Here is a 16347-nt window from a genome sequence, read left to right on the forward strand (position 1 = left end):
TCTTTAATTTACTTATGTGTTGTGTCTTTCATGTTATGGACATGAAGTAAATAACATACTAATCATGAGAATGAAGGACTTCTATTCCTAGTCATGGCTAGTGTTCTTGGATTGATATTGGATAGAATGGAGAAGCTCTAGGCTCTTTGAAGGTTTAAAACAACCATGATGCACACTAGTATAGATGGCTTATCAGTAGGAAGGTTTTCCTTAGAGGGAAGGAGAGGCTTGGAGACCTTGGAAGGAGTAAGTTGGGTACAAAGCCCTCTTTGGCTTCTGGGAAGGAACATCTGATCAATTTCTTGTCAAAAATCACTCTCTTTAGCTTTTGGGACAAGCTAAGGAATTTGTCTGCAATCAAGCCTTGCTCGATAGAGAATTTGGGATTTGATCCTTCATTTCAGGCTCAAAGGAATTATGGGGACATAGTCCCTTAGTATAGAATTCTATGGGAATTTATTGATTGGAAGGCCTTGGCCTTCATCCTTAGTCATGATTGACAAAAGGGTTGTGATCTAGAGCCAATTAGAAGGGGCCTTACTGGAATACTGGAACCCCTGGAGAATGAAAGTAATGTCTTTTAGAGAAAAATCCTATATGGTGTTTTTAATAGACTTCACTTGACAACAAATCCTTGTTTATTGAGCACATTAACTAATAACACCACATACCAGAGAACCAATATTCTTTGAAAAATGTTGTCATGGTGACATAAGATATGATGACGTGGTTGTGCTAGGTGGAGGACATGTGTCAACCACATATGGCATTTTAAGATCACAAAATTTACGTAAACAAGTGCCATGTCATAGTAGACATGTTAGCAATTGCCACATGTCAGAGAACATGTCAGTATCCACCACATGTCATATAATGACTTAGTGGAAAAGAATGAGGTGACATGTTGAGTTGCCATACCAACATATTAGGATACCAAAATACTGGAAGAATTGACAATGCACTCTTTATAGAAATCCTAGTATGGCAGGGCCCCGATATGATGGCCTATCAACATATGTGGACTAGTGGAGGAGTAACATGTGGCCAAGGGTTTCCACATGTTGACCAACTGCCCTATGCAAATGGTGATGTGGCCCTTAAGGGGTAGATATTTAAATGGGCATAATTTTATGCTCAAAACTTTGAATGAGATGAAATTTATATCGTTCGAAAGTTCTTAACAAGTAAAGGATGATGGAAAGATAAAAAAAAATGTGATTCGAGGTGACGAAAGAAAGAGGAAATTTGATAACTCCAACTTCATAATAAACCTTGAAGGTTGAGTTAAGTTATGCCCCACAACCCTAATATGACATTAGGTATTATGTGTATTATAGGAAACTCCTCCCAGGGATTTGTCGAGTAATTGATTTGATCATCCTCAAACATCATTGTTAGGTGGCCAAGGAGGACCCTCTTTGTTGGCGGGAAGCTTGAAAAAGGGCAAGGAACTAGTAATCTTGAAAACAAGTGATGGAAACACTTGTGGCTTGTGAGAAACTTAGGGTTTCATAACCTTAGACTAAAAACATGACTCCCATCAATGCACCAACCTATTTCAACCATTAGTGACAAGTGCTTTAGAAGGGCACTAAATTGCCTCATTTTTGGTGATTTCATTGGAATTTAGTAAATTATTTTATTTTCAAAATGATTGATCCATTACTTAGATTGAAATTTTAATAAACTAGGTTAATTCAAAGACTACACACAACCCTTAAAAATTAGTCTATAGTTTGAGTGGAAAGATTTTTGGAGCTAGGCATAATTCCATATTTTGGAATAAATAGTGTATCTAGGTTTGAAATGCTCAACGTTTCAAGTGGACACTCCACCCACTGGTAGGGACTAGAAAAACATAAAGATGAAAAACAAATTATGTTAGATGCAAGTATAAAAGATAAAGGGATTGCATAATTGCGAATTTGAGTTATTGAGATTGCAACTATATAGATTCTTAGCAAAATCATGCCTAAAACAACGTTAGAAGAAGAGATATTTTTAATATCCATTATCCCACGTAGAGTTTTAAAATTAGTTTTATTACATTGCTATGCAAGTAGTGTTTGTTCTTATTACATGTAATCCATTATGCACAACTATTACATGGCATCCAACACGTAAACCTTTAAGTGCTCATTATGCTTGATTTAAGGTGTATTTCTTAGATTATCTAACTTTACAGTTGATTTTTATAAATCAAATGAAGTACATAACTTTGGGAATTTTTTTCAAATAGAAATGCAATAGAGGATGCAGGCTGGCATAATTTCAAAATAAACTATTATCTAGCTTCTCCACACAGATATATAAGAGATATAATTGTTTTCAAAAAATATTGAGTGTGATCAACACACATACATTTGCTTCATCGTGGCCAGTCCCTCACAGTCACTTCCCAGAAAACCATACGCAGGAATTTCGTTCTGGTTTACGCTGAAAATGAAAATTTAAAACTGTCAGCTTAAACCCCGCTAAACCCCTTAAGCCCTGAAACCCGGTAAATGGCCATTTGAATCTAATCTTATCCTGCAATTGATCATGGCAGCAGCGGGAGGAGACGGAAGTGCTAAACCTGAAGCAACAGAGGATGTGGTAGACTGGAAGAAGCTCCAGACTCTTTCCTCTGAACCGCAATATCCCAGAAAGAGGCGCGGAAAGATCAGACAAATCCCTGATACCTATTTTCTACCACGCAGATCCCTTCCATCCGCTCTTGCATTCTATGGAGCATTCGTCGTTGCAGGCATTGGAGCTGGAATGCTGGTGGGAAAATGGATTGAAAAGAAGGTCGCAGGTGCATCACTATTCGCATTAATTCCCATTATTTATTTCTTTTAGAGCATTTTATAAGAATACAGTTGATAGATGTTCTCCTAAAATATGTGATTTTTCAAGTCAAATGTTTAGAATAATTTATATAGAAGGCGTAAAAGTAAGATGGCAGATTCTTGGCATCCGTTGTAAAATTTGTCATCACGGTTAAAATCTCGAGCATTGATTCTGGTAGCCTAATAGAAATACTGTTAAATTCTAGGGCTCCTCTTTATTTTATGGATAAAGCCTTTTTGATTGCCGTTTTTTTCATTTGGGTTTCAGATGTAATCTCTGGTGTTCATGGCGTGGTTAATTGCTGTGTGATTGCGTTGAGCTGGTTAATTGTTTTTGTCGTGGTGCGTTCCTGTATGTGTTGCCTTGCCAAGTGGCCATAGGAACTACCATTTACATGAATACTGCCCTAAATTGACATATTAATAATTTGATGCTATCACGATTCCCATCGCACAACCAATCCTCCATAGCATCGTAATTGATTGTCGGAATCGTGGGGTTATACCTACGGCACTATTCCTGATTTGGCGGAATCGCCCGTTTGGAATTCCTAAATTCTCAGCTCTGACTAACGATTATGATTAAAGCATTTGTTCTTAACAAACTGTTTGCTGAAAAATACACATACATGGGCAACGTTCTCATGCTTGTCGGTTCACTAAAACGTTTGCTGGAATTTTTGATTGGTAGACATAGCTCTAATTTCGACTTGATTCAACACTGGATGGCACTAGTTGCTTCAGCACTTATGAATCACAAGCATAGTTTTCATACTCGAACTGAACTTACCCTGGAGTCATACTTGGTCAACTCAGCCAAATCAACCTCTGTCTGTATCGCTTCTGCCTGTGAATTGGCTCTGGTACCAAACCAGTACAACTCGGCTGAGTCTGTCTTTACTTGACCTAGTCAATCCCTGTACCCCACTGCCACGGCCTGCAGGTGATTAAGTCAATTAATTTTTTTTTGCCTAAAACCTAATTTTAAGCATCCTAAACCCTAGAAAAACCTATAAAGAGAGCCCCCAACCCTATTTATCTCACACCACTCTCATTGAACATTTGGACTTTTGGAGCAGCATTGAAGAACAGTGATCTATCCCAGCAAGTTATACCGTATGTAGATGATAAATATGTCCGTATGTTTTCCTCATTAAAATGCAGATCTGAGATCTGAGATCAAATTTTAAAGTTTTGTACTTTCAGCATTCTACCAGCTTGAACTTTGAAGTTTGAATTATGGACTTTTCATATTAAGCATTTAAGATGGGGTTTGCTTCTTGCAATGTTGCATATTTGAATTTGCAGATTGGCTTGAACTTTGAAGTTTGAATTATGGACTTTTCATATTAAGCATTTAAGATGGGGTTTGCTTCTTGCAATGTTGCATATTTGAATTTGCAGATTGGAATTTTACCGTGGCTGCCACTGCAAGTGTCACAAATACTCTGCATGTATCCATGCTGATCTGGTTGACGAGGAGATTTATTGCAAATATTGGAAGAAATGCATAAATGGGAGGGGAATTCGTAGGTTGAAAGAACACTTGGCTGGTATAAGAGGCCAAGTTGCCCCATGCATGGCCCCATTAGAGGATATTGGACAGATTAGATTGGAATTGCAAAATCAGCTTGCAAAATTTGAAGAAGACAAGGCTAAGCAAAAGGAGATGATTGTAGCATGTTTTTCAGAGTCTAAAGCCTAGAGGCCATTTAGAGCCTCATTGATTATATTTTGTTGCTAAATAGTAAATATGTATTGCACTTGGTGCCATTTTGTAACTTTTTTGATATATTCACCTTTACCATTGTATATATATGTGCCATGAGCAGACACTGCATATTTTGTCTCTACTGGTCTGGAGCCTTTAAAATGTTTTAATGAAAATTTAAACATTTTATGTCTTTTTTAGTAAATCGAGTCATTGAAATCAGATCAGTCTGAGTCAATCCAACTCCGAGTCTGAGTTGACCCTTGGCTGATTTCAAATCTGAGTAGTTTTAAAACATAGACAAGTAACAGCCCAGAAATTGCATTGTTTAAGAGTTACGTGCTTGTGTGCTATGTCACTGTATGCTACAGCTTGAGTTTTCCTTAATTGAATTGCTAATTTGTACCCACCGCAATTGCTCATTTTCTTTGTTTGCTAAAATGTAATATCCTGTTTCCGAGATATTCCCCAAACCCCAATAAACTCCAACCAAATACGTATAAATGATATAATAACCGGGAAACTCAAAGTAATGAAAATAACAATGGTGCAACATATAACAATATAACCATGAGATATAAGCAGATACTCACGAAATACAGAGAGAAATGTTAAGCCATTTTATTATACTGAGCAATAGAATGAGTACAAGAGGTGATTAGAAAGATGGCACCTTGACTTGCACAAGGCAAGTGAAGAAATACACTCAGAATAGCAAAGGAATGGCCTCTCTCTGAACTGTGTCCAAGCTGCTGGAGAACTGCTGTGCTGCTACTGCTGTTGGAAATCAAATGAGGATTTGGGGCTGTTCCCCTCTTCAGAAAATGCTGAAACTATGGAATCGGATTCTACTCAAGAAACCAAGAAAAACTCAGAAAGATTTTCTGAAATGGCCGACCCCCGAAAATCGCCCCCTTGAGGACCCACACAATCCCTCAAGGCTCTGCGCTGCCACTGAAATAAACCCACCACAACTCTGCTTGAAACTCAACCAAAATCCTCCAATATGCAAGGGCTGATCCCCTGCCCAACCTCTCAGCACAAATCCCCCTGCAAAACCTCAATCCAGAACTCCTGCCAGAAAGAACTGCGTCATCCCTCTCAAGACTGTGCAGTCATCCAAGATGCTCAATCCTCTTGCCAAAATGCTGATGAAACTACTGCAAAAATACTGATGGAAATACCTTGCCCGAGCAGGCACTCGAAGTCCCTCGGGGCTAAGGGTGAGATCTCTGAACGGAGACACTCAATGCACTAAACAGTGCTGCAGACTAGCTAAACAACCAGCGTGCTCTAAGTCGAAGGGACTAGCTCAAATTCACACAATCAAATGCCAAAATGAGGAGGCTCCTCTCTCCTTTATAGCGTTGGCCTCTCTCAATCCCAAGGCTCACCTCCTCCAACGTAGCTTTCCTCTTGCCACATGTTTCTCACCATCTGCGTAGTCACTCCAAGTGTCTACGTGGGCCCCTCCTCTATGTGGTTCTTTGGCCCCCCTTGGCTCACCTTTTAAGTTACAACGTTGTGCTACTAGGGAGTGTCTTTATTCATGAAGTGAGTATGTCCCCCTCTCCTCACCTTTTTATTTATAAATAGCTATAGAAGGCAAAATTGAGCAAAATCGAATATTCCAATTAGCCATGGCTAATTAGGAATATTACAGTCTCCCCCGACAAAATGTTGCTTGTCCTCAAGCAACTGAAGTGATGGATGCTGCAAGATCTTCTCACTCTCCCAAGTGGCATCCTCATCCGGTAAATTCTTCCACCTCACCAAGAATTCCCGGACTGTCCTGCTCCGCAGTGGCCTCTCCCTGGTATCAATAATAGCTTCTGGCTGCAACACCAAATGCCCCTCATCATCCGTGGGTGGTAGCTCATCTGTCACTGTCACATGCTGCCCCAATGCCTTCTTCAGGCATGAAAATGTTATGAATCTTGTTGCCTTGGGGCAGCTCCAACTCATATACAACTTGTCCAATCCTGCGTATCACCTTGTATGGCCCATAAAAGCGGGGCTTGAGCTTCTCAGCCCCCTTTTGCTTCAGTGACGACTGTCGGTATGGCTGTAATTGTAGGTAGACGAGGTTCCCTACCTCAAATTGTCTCTCCACTCAACCCCTGTCAGCATACAGCTTCTGCTGGTTCTGTGCTGTAGCCATATTATCCTTGAGAGCTCGGAGAATATCCCGACTCTCTTGGACCCAAATCTTGGCTCTCGGAGCCTTGCTATCACCAAACATCACGTCAACAAAAGATAAAGGATGATATCCATACAAAGCATAGAATGGTGACATACTGATGGACATGTGATGTGTAGTGTTGTAGCAGTACTCCCCCAGATGCAGCAACTTCAACCATGCCCTCTGCTGCCCACTGACATAGTTACGCAAGTAGCCCTCCAGCCACTTGTTAACTATCTCTGTCTGCCCGTCCGTTTGTGGGTGATAATTGGTACTCGGTGTCAACTCCGTCCCCACCAACCGGAAAAGCTCCTGCCAAAACCCGCCCATGAAACGGCTGTCCCTGTCATTGATGATGGTCTTAGGAAGACCATGTAGCTTGAAGACCTCTCTGAAGAACAGCTCGACCACCTGTGTTGTTGTGTAGTGTGCGGATATGGCGAAAAAATGTGCATACTTTGTCAGTCGATCAACGACGACAAAGATACAATCCTTGCCCTGCACCATGGGCAACCCTATGATGAAGTCCATCGAAATACTCTCCCATTTCCCCTCCGGAATGGGAAGAGGCTGCAATAATCCTGCGGGATGGCTCATCTCCCCCTTGTTCCTCTGGCAAACGTCGCACTCTCGGACATGCTGGAGTATGTCCTCCTTGAGGCCCTTCCATGAGAACCTCTCTCTAATGGCCCTGTAGGTTTTGGTAAACCCCTGATGGCCTGCCAATGGTGAATCATGGGATGCTTGAAGTATCTTCTTCTTGAGCTGAGATCTCTCAGTCAAGAAGATCCGGTCCCTGTAGTAGATGATTTCATCGACCACCCTGTACCTGTCATCCGCCACTTGCCCATCCAGAACCTCACATGCAAATCTATCCTTGGAGTACTCTACTAAGAGTTGAGCCCTCCATTCTGCGTCCAAGCTCATAAGAGACAACGTGGCTGGTCTACGTGAAAGGGCATCTGCTACCACGTTGTTCTTACCCTTGACATACTCAATGTCAAAGTCATATGCTTGGATCTTACTGATCCACTTTTGCTGCTTCTCCTGTAGCTGTTTCTGCTCCAAAAAGAACCTGAGGCTGTTGTGATCAGTCCTCACCCTGAACCTATTACCCACTAGATACTGCCGGAACTTGGCCAATGCATGCATGATGGCCAACTTCTCCTTGTCGTATATAGCATACAACCTCTCATGTGGAAGGAGCTTCTGGCTCTCAAAGGCTATAAGGTGACCTCCCTGCATCAATATTGCGCCGATCCCCTCTCCCGACGCATCACACTCCAAAACAAATGGCTGCGAAAAATTTGGCAATACAAGCACTGGGCAGCTGCTCATCACCTCCTTGAGCCTGTCAAAGGCTCGCTGCGCTGTATCCGACCAACTGAATGCCCCCTTCCTCGTCAAATCCGTCAGGGGTGCAGCAAGCTGTGAGAAACTCTTGACGAACTTTCGGTAGTAAGTACAAATATCAATGAATCCTCGAAGTTTCGTCACGTTCCTCGGCTCCGGCCAATCTCTGATGGCCCTAATCTTCTCCTTGTGGACTCTCACTCCGTCCACCCCTATGATGTGTCCCAAGTACAACATCTCCGTCAATCCAAACTCACACTTGGAGAGCTTGGCATAGAACTGCTGCTCCTCCAAGATGCGCAACACTGTCTCAATGTGCTGGAGATGCTCCTCCCAAGTCTTGCTGTAAATGAGTATATCATCAAAGAACACCAACACAAACTTCCTCAAGTGACTGTGGAAGATGTGATTCATGCAAGACTGGAATGTAGCTGGGGCGGGTTAGCCAGAAAGGCATCACCAAAAACTCAAAGTACCCATAGTGACACCTAAAGGCAGTCCTGGGAATGTCCTGTTCCCTCACGCGAATTTGATGGTACCCAGATCTCAAATCAATCTTTGAGAAGAACTAGGCTCCTCTCAACTCATCCATCAACTCATCGATCATGGGTATGGGGTACCTGTTCTTCAGGGTCTTCTTGTTCAAGGCCCTATAGTCAATGCACATCCTCAATGTGCCGTCCTTCTTCTTCACCAACACCACGGAAGAAGCAAAAGGACTCGTGCTCGGCTGAATGTGCCCAAGAGCCAGCAACTCCTGAATGGCCCGCTCAATCTCATCCCGATAGGCCTTGGGATGCCTATAGGGGGTAGTAATCACTGCCTGTATGCCCTGCTCAAGCTCAATGGTGTGCTCAAACCCCTGGTTCGGTGGCTGTCCTGGCGGAATCTCCCCAAATACTATGGCATATCGGTCAAGGATGGACTGTATCTCTGGGTGCACTGCCTGCCCTGAAGTCCCTGCCTCTGATGCACGTAGCTCCACTGCCCACTCTACGTCTCCCTTTCGGAAGACTGCCTCCATCCGATGAGCCGAAACAGTCTGAGGCGGATATGTGTGCTGTCCCCGTATCTTCTCATGCCTCCCTGTCTTCTCATCATCCCACTCCATCTCTAGGGTCTTCCAATCTGTCGTGACCTTCCCTAGAGTGATAAGCCACTGAATACCCAATATCATGTTGGTGTCCGGAATATCGACCACGAAAAAGTGGTCAGTCAGTGTGTAGGTGCCCATCGTCAGCCCATCGTCACTGATAACTATGGAACATAACGAGCGCACACCATGGTCTGATCTCCTCGGACCAAAACTGAAAAGCCATCGAAGCTCTCTGTCTGTATACCTCTTCGCTCAACCATCTATGCATCGATGAAGTTGTGGGTTGCCCCACTGTCAACCAAAACTGATACCCGCTGGCCACGTACTGCCCCCCGTACGCGCAACGTCAAATAATTGGGAACTCCTCGCAATGCTGCAAGGGCCCCTCCGGTAGGTGGAAAAGCTGCACCACCCGCTGGTGGTGGTGGAGGTGGCAAACGATCTTGTGCGGCATGACTACCTTCTGCCTCCACATCATCCTCCTCATCCTCTTCCCCGCTGCTCTTGGAGAAGACCTCAATAAAATATGTTTTGCCAGCAGCACATCTATGTCCCGGTGCCCACGGCTCTTGACAGGTGAAGCACAACCGCTTCTTCTTCAACTCCCTCCTGGCATCATCATCAATCTGCACTCGTCCTGGATTCCCCTTCGGAGGCAGAATCCTCACATCCTTCCCCTTAGGCTGAAAAGCCTGTCGCTGGGGGTAAGGTGTCCAGGTCCTGGGTAAGACATCCTGTAAGTCCTGGGTCCTGCTAATAGCATCCTGAAGGGTGGTTGGTCTAGCGGATTTGACTAGACCCCGAAGTGGCTCTGCTAACCCCTCAACATACATGTAGATCCTCCGTGCTACGGATAGATCTGGCACCATCACTGAAACTCTCAAGAAATCTGAAATGTAGGTCTCTGGGCTCCCAGTCTGTTTGAGCCTCGTTAGCTCCACAAAGTGCTATTCTGGATCCCTCCGGTCAAACCTCTCCATCAATCTCCTGGTGAACTCGGCATATGTCGTCACTGTGGAGTGTCCGAGTGTAACCATCCCATGGAACCACCAATCCTGGGCCTCACCATCCAAATGTAATGTCGCCACCTTGATGGCCTCCGTCTCTGACATCTGGTTAAGCTGGAAGTAAATGTCTAGCTTCTCCACCCAAGACTTTGCCGAACTGTTTGATGAACCATCAAACGTAGGCAAGTGGAATCTACTAGCTGCACGGTGGGTGTCACCATCATGATAATGCCGGTACCCTCTATGATGGTCGCGGGGTCTACTATCCCGTTGGAGCTGAACAAAGTCTCTGAATGAGAGAGCCTCCCTGAACTCCTGCCCATAGGCCTGGTATTCTGCAAAATAATCGCCCATATGACCGGGCTCTGCCTCCTGCTGGGCTCCGGCCCCCGTGTCTGCTCCTAAGAAAGTGGGCATGGTAGAGCGTGTAGGGGCATGTGAGGCCACCTGCTGAGTAGTATCACGCTGCTCTGGCAAATGGTGGGATGCACCCGATCCCTCACCAACCTGGAAAACCCGTGGGCTCTCACGCTGTCTAGCCTCTATTGCCGTGAATCTCTGCCCCATCACCTCAATCTGCCTCGACAGATCCTGTACTGATTTGAGGAGCATGTCCGCAAATCTCTTCCCGTCCTCATCTGCCATCGGATCTTCCTGCTCTGCGTCCACCACAGGCTCCTTCTGTTTTGCGTCCACCACAGGCTTCTCCTGTTTTGCGTCCACCACCGGAACACAGTCTCCCTCTCCGTAAGTGTTCTCCAACCTACGCCCAGTGTCTCTATATCTCCTACCTCTGTAACAAATGTAGAGTTTTTCCCCCGGTGTCATAGATTGCTAGCTCCACAGGCTGAGCCAGATCTATGCTTTGATACCACTGTAATATCCCGTTTTCGAGATATTCCCCAAACCCCAGTAAACTCCAACCAAATACGTATAAATGATATAATAACCGGGAAGCTCAAAGTGATGAAAATAACAATGGTGCAACATATAACAATATAACCATGAGATATAAGCAGATACTCAAGAAATGCAGAGAAAAATGCTAAGCCATTTTATTATATTGAGTAATAGAATGAGTACAGGAGGTGATCAGAAAGATGGCACCTCGACTTGCACAAGGCAAGTGAAGAAATACACTCAGAATAGCAAAGGAATGGCCTCTCTCTGAACTGCGTCCAAGCTGCTGGAGAACTGCCGTGCTACTGTTGCTGGTGGAAATCAAATGAGGATTTGGGGCTGTTCCCCTCCTCAGAAAATGCTGAAACTATGGAATCAGATTCTACTCAAGAAACCCAGAAAAACCCAGAAAGCTTTTCTGAAATGGCCGACCCCCAAAAATCGCCCCCTTGAGGACCCACGCAATCCCTCAAGGCTCTGCGCTGCCACTGAAATAAACCCACCACAACTCTGCCTGAAAACTCAGCCAAAATCCTTCAATATGCAAGGGCTAATCCCCTGCTTAACCTCCCAGCACAAACCCCCCTGCAAAACCTCAATCCAGAACTCCTGCCAGAAAGAACTGCGTCATCCCTCTCAAGACTGCGCAGTGATCCAAGATGCTCAATCCTCTTGCCAAAATGTTGATGAAACTACTGCAAAAATACTGATGGAAATACCTTGCCCGAGCAGGCACTCAAAGTCCCTCGAGGCTAAGGGTGAGATCTTCGAACGGAGACACTCAATGCACTAAACAGTGCTGCAGACTAGCTAAATAGCTAGCGTGCTCTAAGTCGAAGTGACTAGCTCCAATGCACATAATCGAATGCCAAAATGAGGAGGCTCCTCTTTCCTTTGTAGCGTTGGCCTCTCTCAATCCCAAGGCTAACCTCCTCCAACGCAGCTTTCCTCTTGGCACGTGTTTCTCACCATCTGCGCAGTCACTCCTAGTGTCTACGTGGGCCCCTCATCTACGTGGTTCTTTGGCCCCCCTTTGCTCACCTTTTAAGTTACAACGTTGTGCTAATAGGGAGTGTCTTTATTCATGAAGTGAGTATGTCCCCCTCTCCTCATCTTTTTATTTATAAATAGCTATAGAAGGCAAAATTGAGCAAAATCGAATATTCCAATTACCCATGGCTAATTAGAAATATTACATAAAATGAAATATTGTTTAGCAACTTCCTATAGTCCTTCCGTGGATCATTAGCTACGGCCATCCTCCCAGTGTTGGGCAAGTCAAAGGCATCGATACATCCTCAAGCCCGTGTACTTGGGCATTCATCAACAACTGTCAACACATCAATATAAAAATATTCTTTGCAAGTATAGTGTGTCTACTTATGAGCTATAGCTCTTTGATCTGTCCAAAACAGATCCAAAGGCGACAGTGCTGCAATATGTAATGATGGTGTAGTGCTAACCTATAGTTATCCATATTTGTAAACATATAAATGTATATTTCTTGTATATGAATTTTTTAATTGGATGTGTTGTTGTCGTTGATATACTGTTGGATTTGACATTTAAATAACAGTGTGTGTTTTTCTGCTGGCATAACAAAATTGCAGTGTACCTGACTCTGTTGTCAGGCATTGGCCTTGGCACTATAACCAAGTAAACGAAGCTTGGAACTAGGTTCGTAATAGAGCCCATTCATGCCCATTGGTGAATAGCAAGCAGAGAAGCTTTAACTCAGCTTAATAGAGAATTGCTAAAATATCAAATTCTTTAAATTTGCAGATGATCTGCGTTGATGAGACAAATTCATGCCCATTGGTGAATAGCAAGCAGAGAAGCCTTAACTCAGCTTAATATGGAATTGCTAAAACATCAAATTCTTTAAATCTGTAGAAGATCTGTGTTGATGAGACAAATGGGTTGTATGCCTATTGTTTATGGATCATATTGGTGTCAGAGCAGTTGAATCACGACCTTGAAGAAGCTACCAACACTTTTGGGAGGAAATAGGCCTAGTATGGATAAATCATTGAGAATGGAAAGGTTGGAAAACCTAAGGGCTGTCAATGTGAAGATCCAAGAAGAGAAGGAGAAAATACAGAGGTTTGGCAAGAGGATAGCTGAATTGGAAGGGCACGTTGAGGCTACTAGAAAATTGTTAATTTCGTTGAAGGAACTGCTAACTAAATACTAGGACTCTCTCACCACTGTTATGCCAAATTGGGACAAGAGCAAAGTTCAACACTTGTAATTGGGAGAGAGTTATACAACTAGCTTCCTCAACAAGAACATGAACAAAAAGAGAATGCTATGTAACCCATCCAGGCCCAGGGATTTTTACCAACACTGAAAATTAGCTGGACATCTAGAAGCCAATTGTTGGAGGCTTCATCCAAAACTTCATCCTAGGAACCACACATCCAAGGAGAAGCAATTGTTCAAGCCTCGAGGAAATTTGCTATGGAAGACATATCTTCAATCTTGGATGGAATTTCTATAAGGCTTCCATGTTAGTTTGTAGCATCAGATAGGTGTTCTAGTCTCGACTTTGGTCAGAGAGGTTAAGAAACACTAGAACTCTAGAACCCAAAAAAAGTTTTAGGAGAAAACACCTAGAAATGGCTCAATTAACTTAATTGATCAATAATTAAATATTTCCTAAAGTCTAACTTAGGAAAAGTGATTAATTAACAGTAATAAATTGAGAGAGGTGAGAATTCTCTAGAAACTCACACGGATCAAGTTGGAGATGATCTTAGCCGTTGATGAGGATCTAATCATGGCCGTTGGTTTTCCAACGATAGATTATAAGAGCAACTCGATGGGTAGATGGAAAATACATTGTGATCAAGGCAGGTCGAATTTCTTAGAGAGCAGAGTTTAGCTAGAAAAGAATTTGAGCCAGACTCCAGTGATCGAGTGGCAGTGACTGAGGGAGAAGCAAAGTCATATTTAGCATAGTTTCTCAGCAATGGAGTAGTAGTAGTTGGGAGGTCGAATTATTTCTGCATAGAGGTCGAGTAACTAGTGCGAGTAGCCAAAAACCCCAGTTTGAAGTGCCAGAAAGTGATTGTTTCAGTTGTTGGAGGCTGGGGGAGATCACCCGAAAGGCAGAGTGAGTCACTTCTAGGGAGGCAAGACGGCTCACAGGTAGTGAGAACTATTTGAGCCAAACAATGCGTATTTTTGGCTAGTGCGAGTTGCCAGGAGGAAGTGCGAGCAGGGCTAGAGGGCTGAGTTTGGTTGCAGAAGGGAGGAATTGCCTCCAAATAATTTTGGCAGTATATTTTGCTGGAGGATAGCCAGATTGGCATCTAGATTTGTACTCAAAATTTTTGTTGTTGCATTATAATAAAAACCCTCATCTGTTGCACTGGTTTTCCACGTTGGGTTTTTCCGGGGACATTTGTCCAAAAATAACTGTGTTAATTTTATTGTGTGCGTGCTATCATTTTCTCAGTTCCAGTTTTTATTTTTTCACAGTGTATTTTATTTGTGAAGAATTGCAGTGTGATTTATTCGTTGTTTGCCGTAACAAATAAACTGCATAATTAGTGAATTAGAAGAATAAATTTCCAGTTGCTGCATTTCAAAGAATTTTCACATGGTATCAGAGCAATTTTGATGACAAATCAGAAGCTCAGAAGAGAGGAGAAATTTTGCAGCTTCAAAGGGAGTCTCTGAGCAAAATTTCCAGGTCTGCGTAGAGATCCGTCCAGGTAGTGCGAATTGCTGGGCATGGTTTGATTTCTAGTTGCAAGGGCAGGAAAAGTTCGAATAACTCAGTAGCAGTTCTAGCAAGTAGTGGTGAAGCCGGGAAGCAGTTGCGGTAAGCAGATCAGTGAATTCGCAGGGCAAATTTGGGCACCGTTGGTTTGCAACAGTTTCTGCAATAGCAAATCTGTTTCGGGTGGAAGAGAAAAGCACATCTGAGGGATTCTTTCTTAGAGGGTTTCCAGTTTCATTCTTGAAGGAAATCCGAAATTTCCAGTAGCAGAGGTCAACAGCAGAGCAAATCTACGCATTTCCAGAAGGAAGTGAATGTAGTTGAGCAAGAGAAGGAGGAAATTCATGTTTATTTCCCAGTTGTGAGTTTTGCAAAAAATGGCTTCAACAGGATTCAAAGATCAAGACAGGTTAGATGGGGCATCCAACTATTGTATCTGGAAGCAAGGTTACTTGGCAGCAGGAGCGGGAGCGACATTTTTAGAAGCTCTCGGTTTGGGAGCGAATCCATGAGCGTTTTTTTATATAATATATATACTTTTTTATATTTTTTTTATATTTGATGCATATATGTCGACAAAAACATGTAGAATGATGAATTAGATATAAAAAAACATAAAAAAAAACATAGATTGAACCATATAACAACAATCATCTAGAAGTTATAATCTTCATCAACCACGTCCACAAGTTAGTAACATACAACATATTGAGTCTCATGAATCATGATTTATCAATCTTAAAGTTTCAAGCTTTCAAAATTCAATATATAACATTTATCATCATTGATCACCAAAGCTGTACTTGTAAGCTAAGTGTAACCATTACAACAAATAATAGCTAACATGAAATGTTATAAAATGAAATGAAATGAAACAACTTTCAACTTTCACGAAGCATCATATTCATAATTCATTACCAATGAGTTATAATTGCCAACTTCAAACTTCAAACTTAAATTGTCATATATTGTTTACAAAAAATATCATAATAAATATGAAAGAGTCAACAATTATAAAAACTACTAGAAACTAGAAAAGATAAGTAAATCTATCATCTACATCTTCCTCTTGCAACCACGAATAATGTCTAATTTCTGAGTAGGTCGAGGTGGTCTTCTAGGAGTCTCCTCCCGCACAGTTCCATGACCAGAACCAGAAGGCAAATGCCCTCCACGTGTGGATGTACATGGAGGCGGCGACAACAAAGGAACAAGACTTGGAACTCGAGCACTGCTACTGGATGGTGGGGGTGGCATGGTTGTTGCTTCATCTTCCTTTCTCATAAGTTCTACTTCCAGTTCTTCAAGATGTATAGTGCCATCCTCCAAATTATCGACCTCTAGGTGGTTGTCCCAAATTTTATATGTTGGATCCTCATAAGCCCGATCACAGTAATGACTCAACAACCTCAAGTTGTAGTGCACATAGACCAATCTTTCTGCCTGGTTTTCATTGAGTTTGTTTTTTCTCACATTATGTATGAAGCTGTAGGTGCTCCAACACCTCTCTGCAGAAGAAGTATTTACAACTTGTGAGAGA

The 16347-nt window shown here is 42.8% G+C and overlaps 1 protein-coding gene across 3 annotated transcripts in view; it reads left to right on the top strand.

Annotated features, from left to right (window-relative positions):
• The first annotated feature begins 2302 nt into the window (after positions 1-2302).
• Positions 2303-16347, top strand: part of LOC149267637 (krueppel-like factor) — a 105753-nt gene continuing 91708 nt past the window's right edge. The window contains exons 1-2 of one of the 3 annotated variants that reach the window (XM_089433765.1): positions 2303-2797; positions 4236-4501. In XM_089433765.1, coding sequence (XP_089289891.1) covers positions 2542-2797; positions 4236-4345 — 366 coding nt within the window. In that variant the 5' untranslated portion in view covers positions 2303-2541 and the 3' untranslated portion in view covers positions 4346-4501. Of the gene's footprint in view, positions 2798-4235; positions 4502-16347 lie in introns of those variants that run through there. The other 2 variants (XM_089433767.1, XM_089433768.1) reach the window with 2 other exon arrangements.

The sequence above is a fragment of the Pinus tabuliformis genome, chromosome 6 (assembly GCF_031772625.1).
Source record: "Pinus tabuliformis cultivar Carrire ecotype Pingquan chromosome 6, CPIR1, whole genome shotgun sequence".
Lineage (NCBI taxonomy): Eukaryota > Viridiplantae > Streptophyta > Pinopsida > Pinales > Pinaceae > Pinus > Pinus tabuliformis.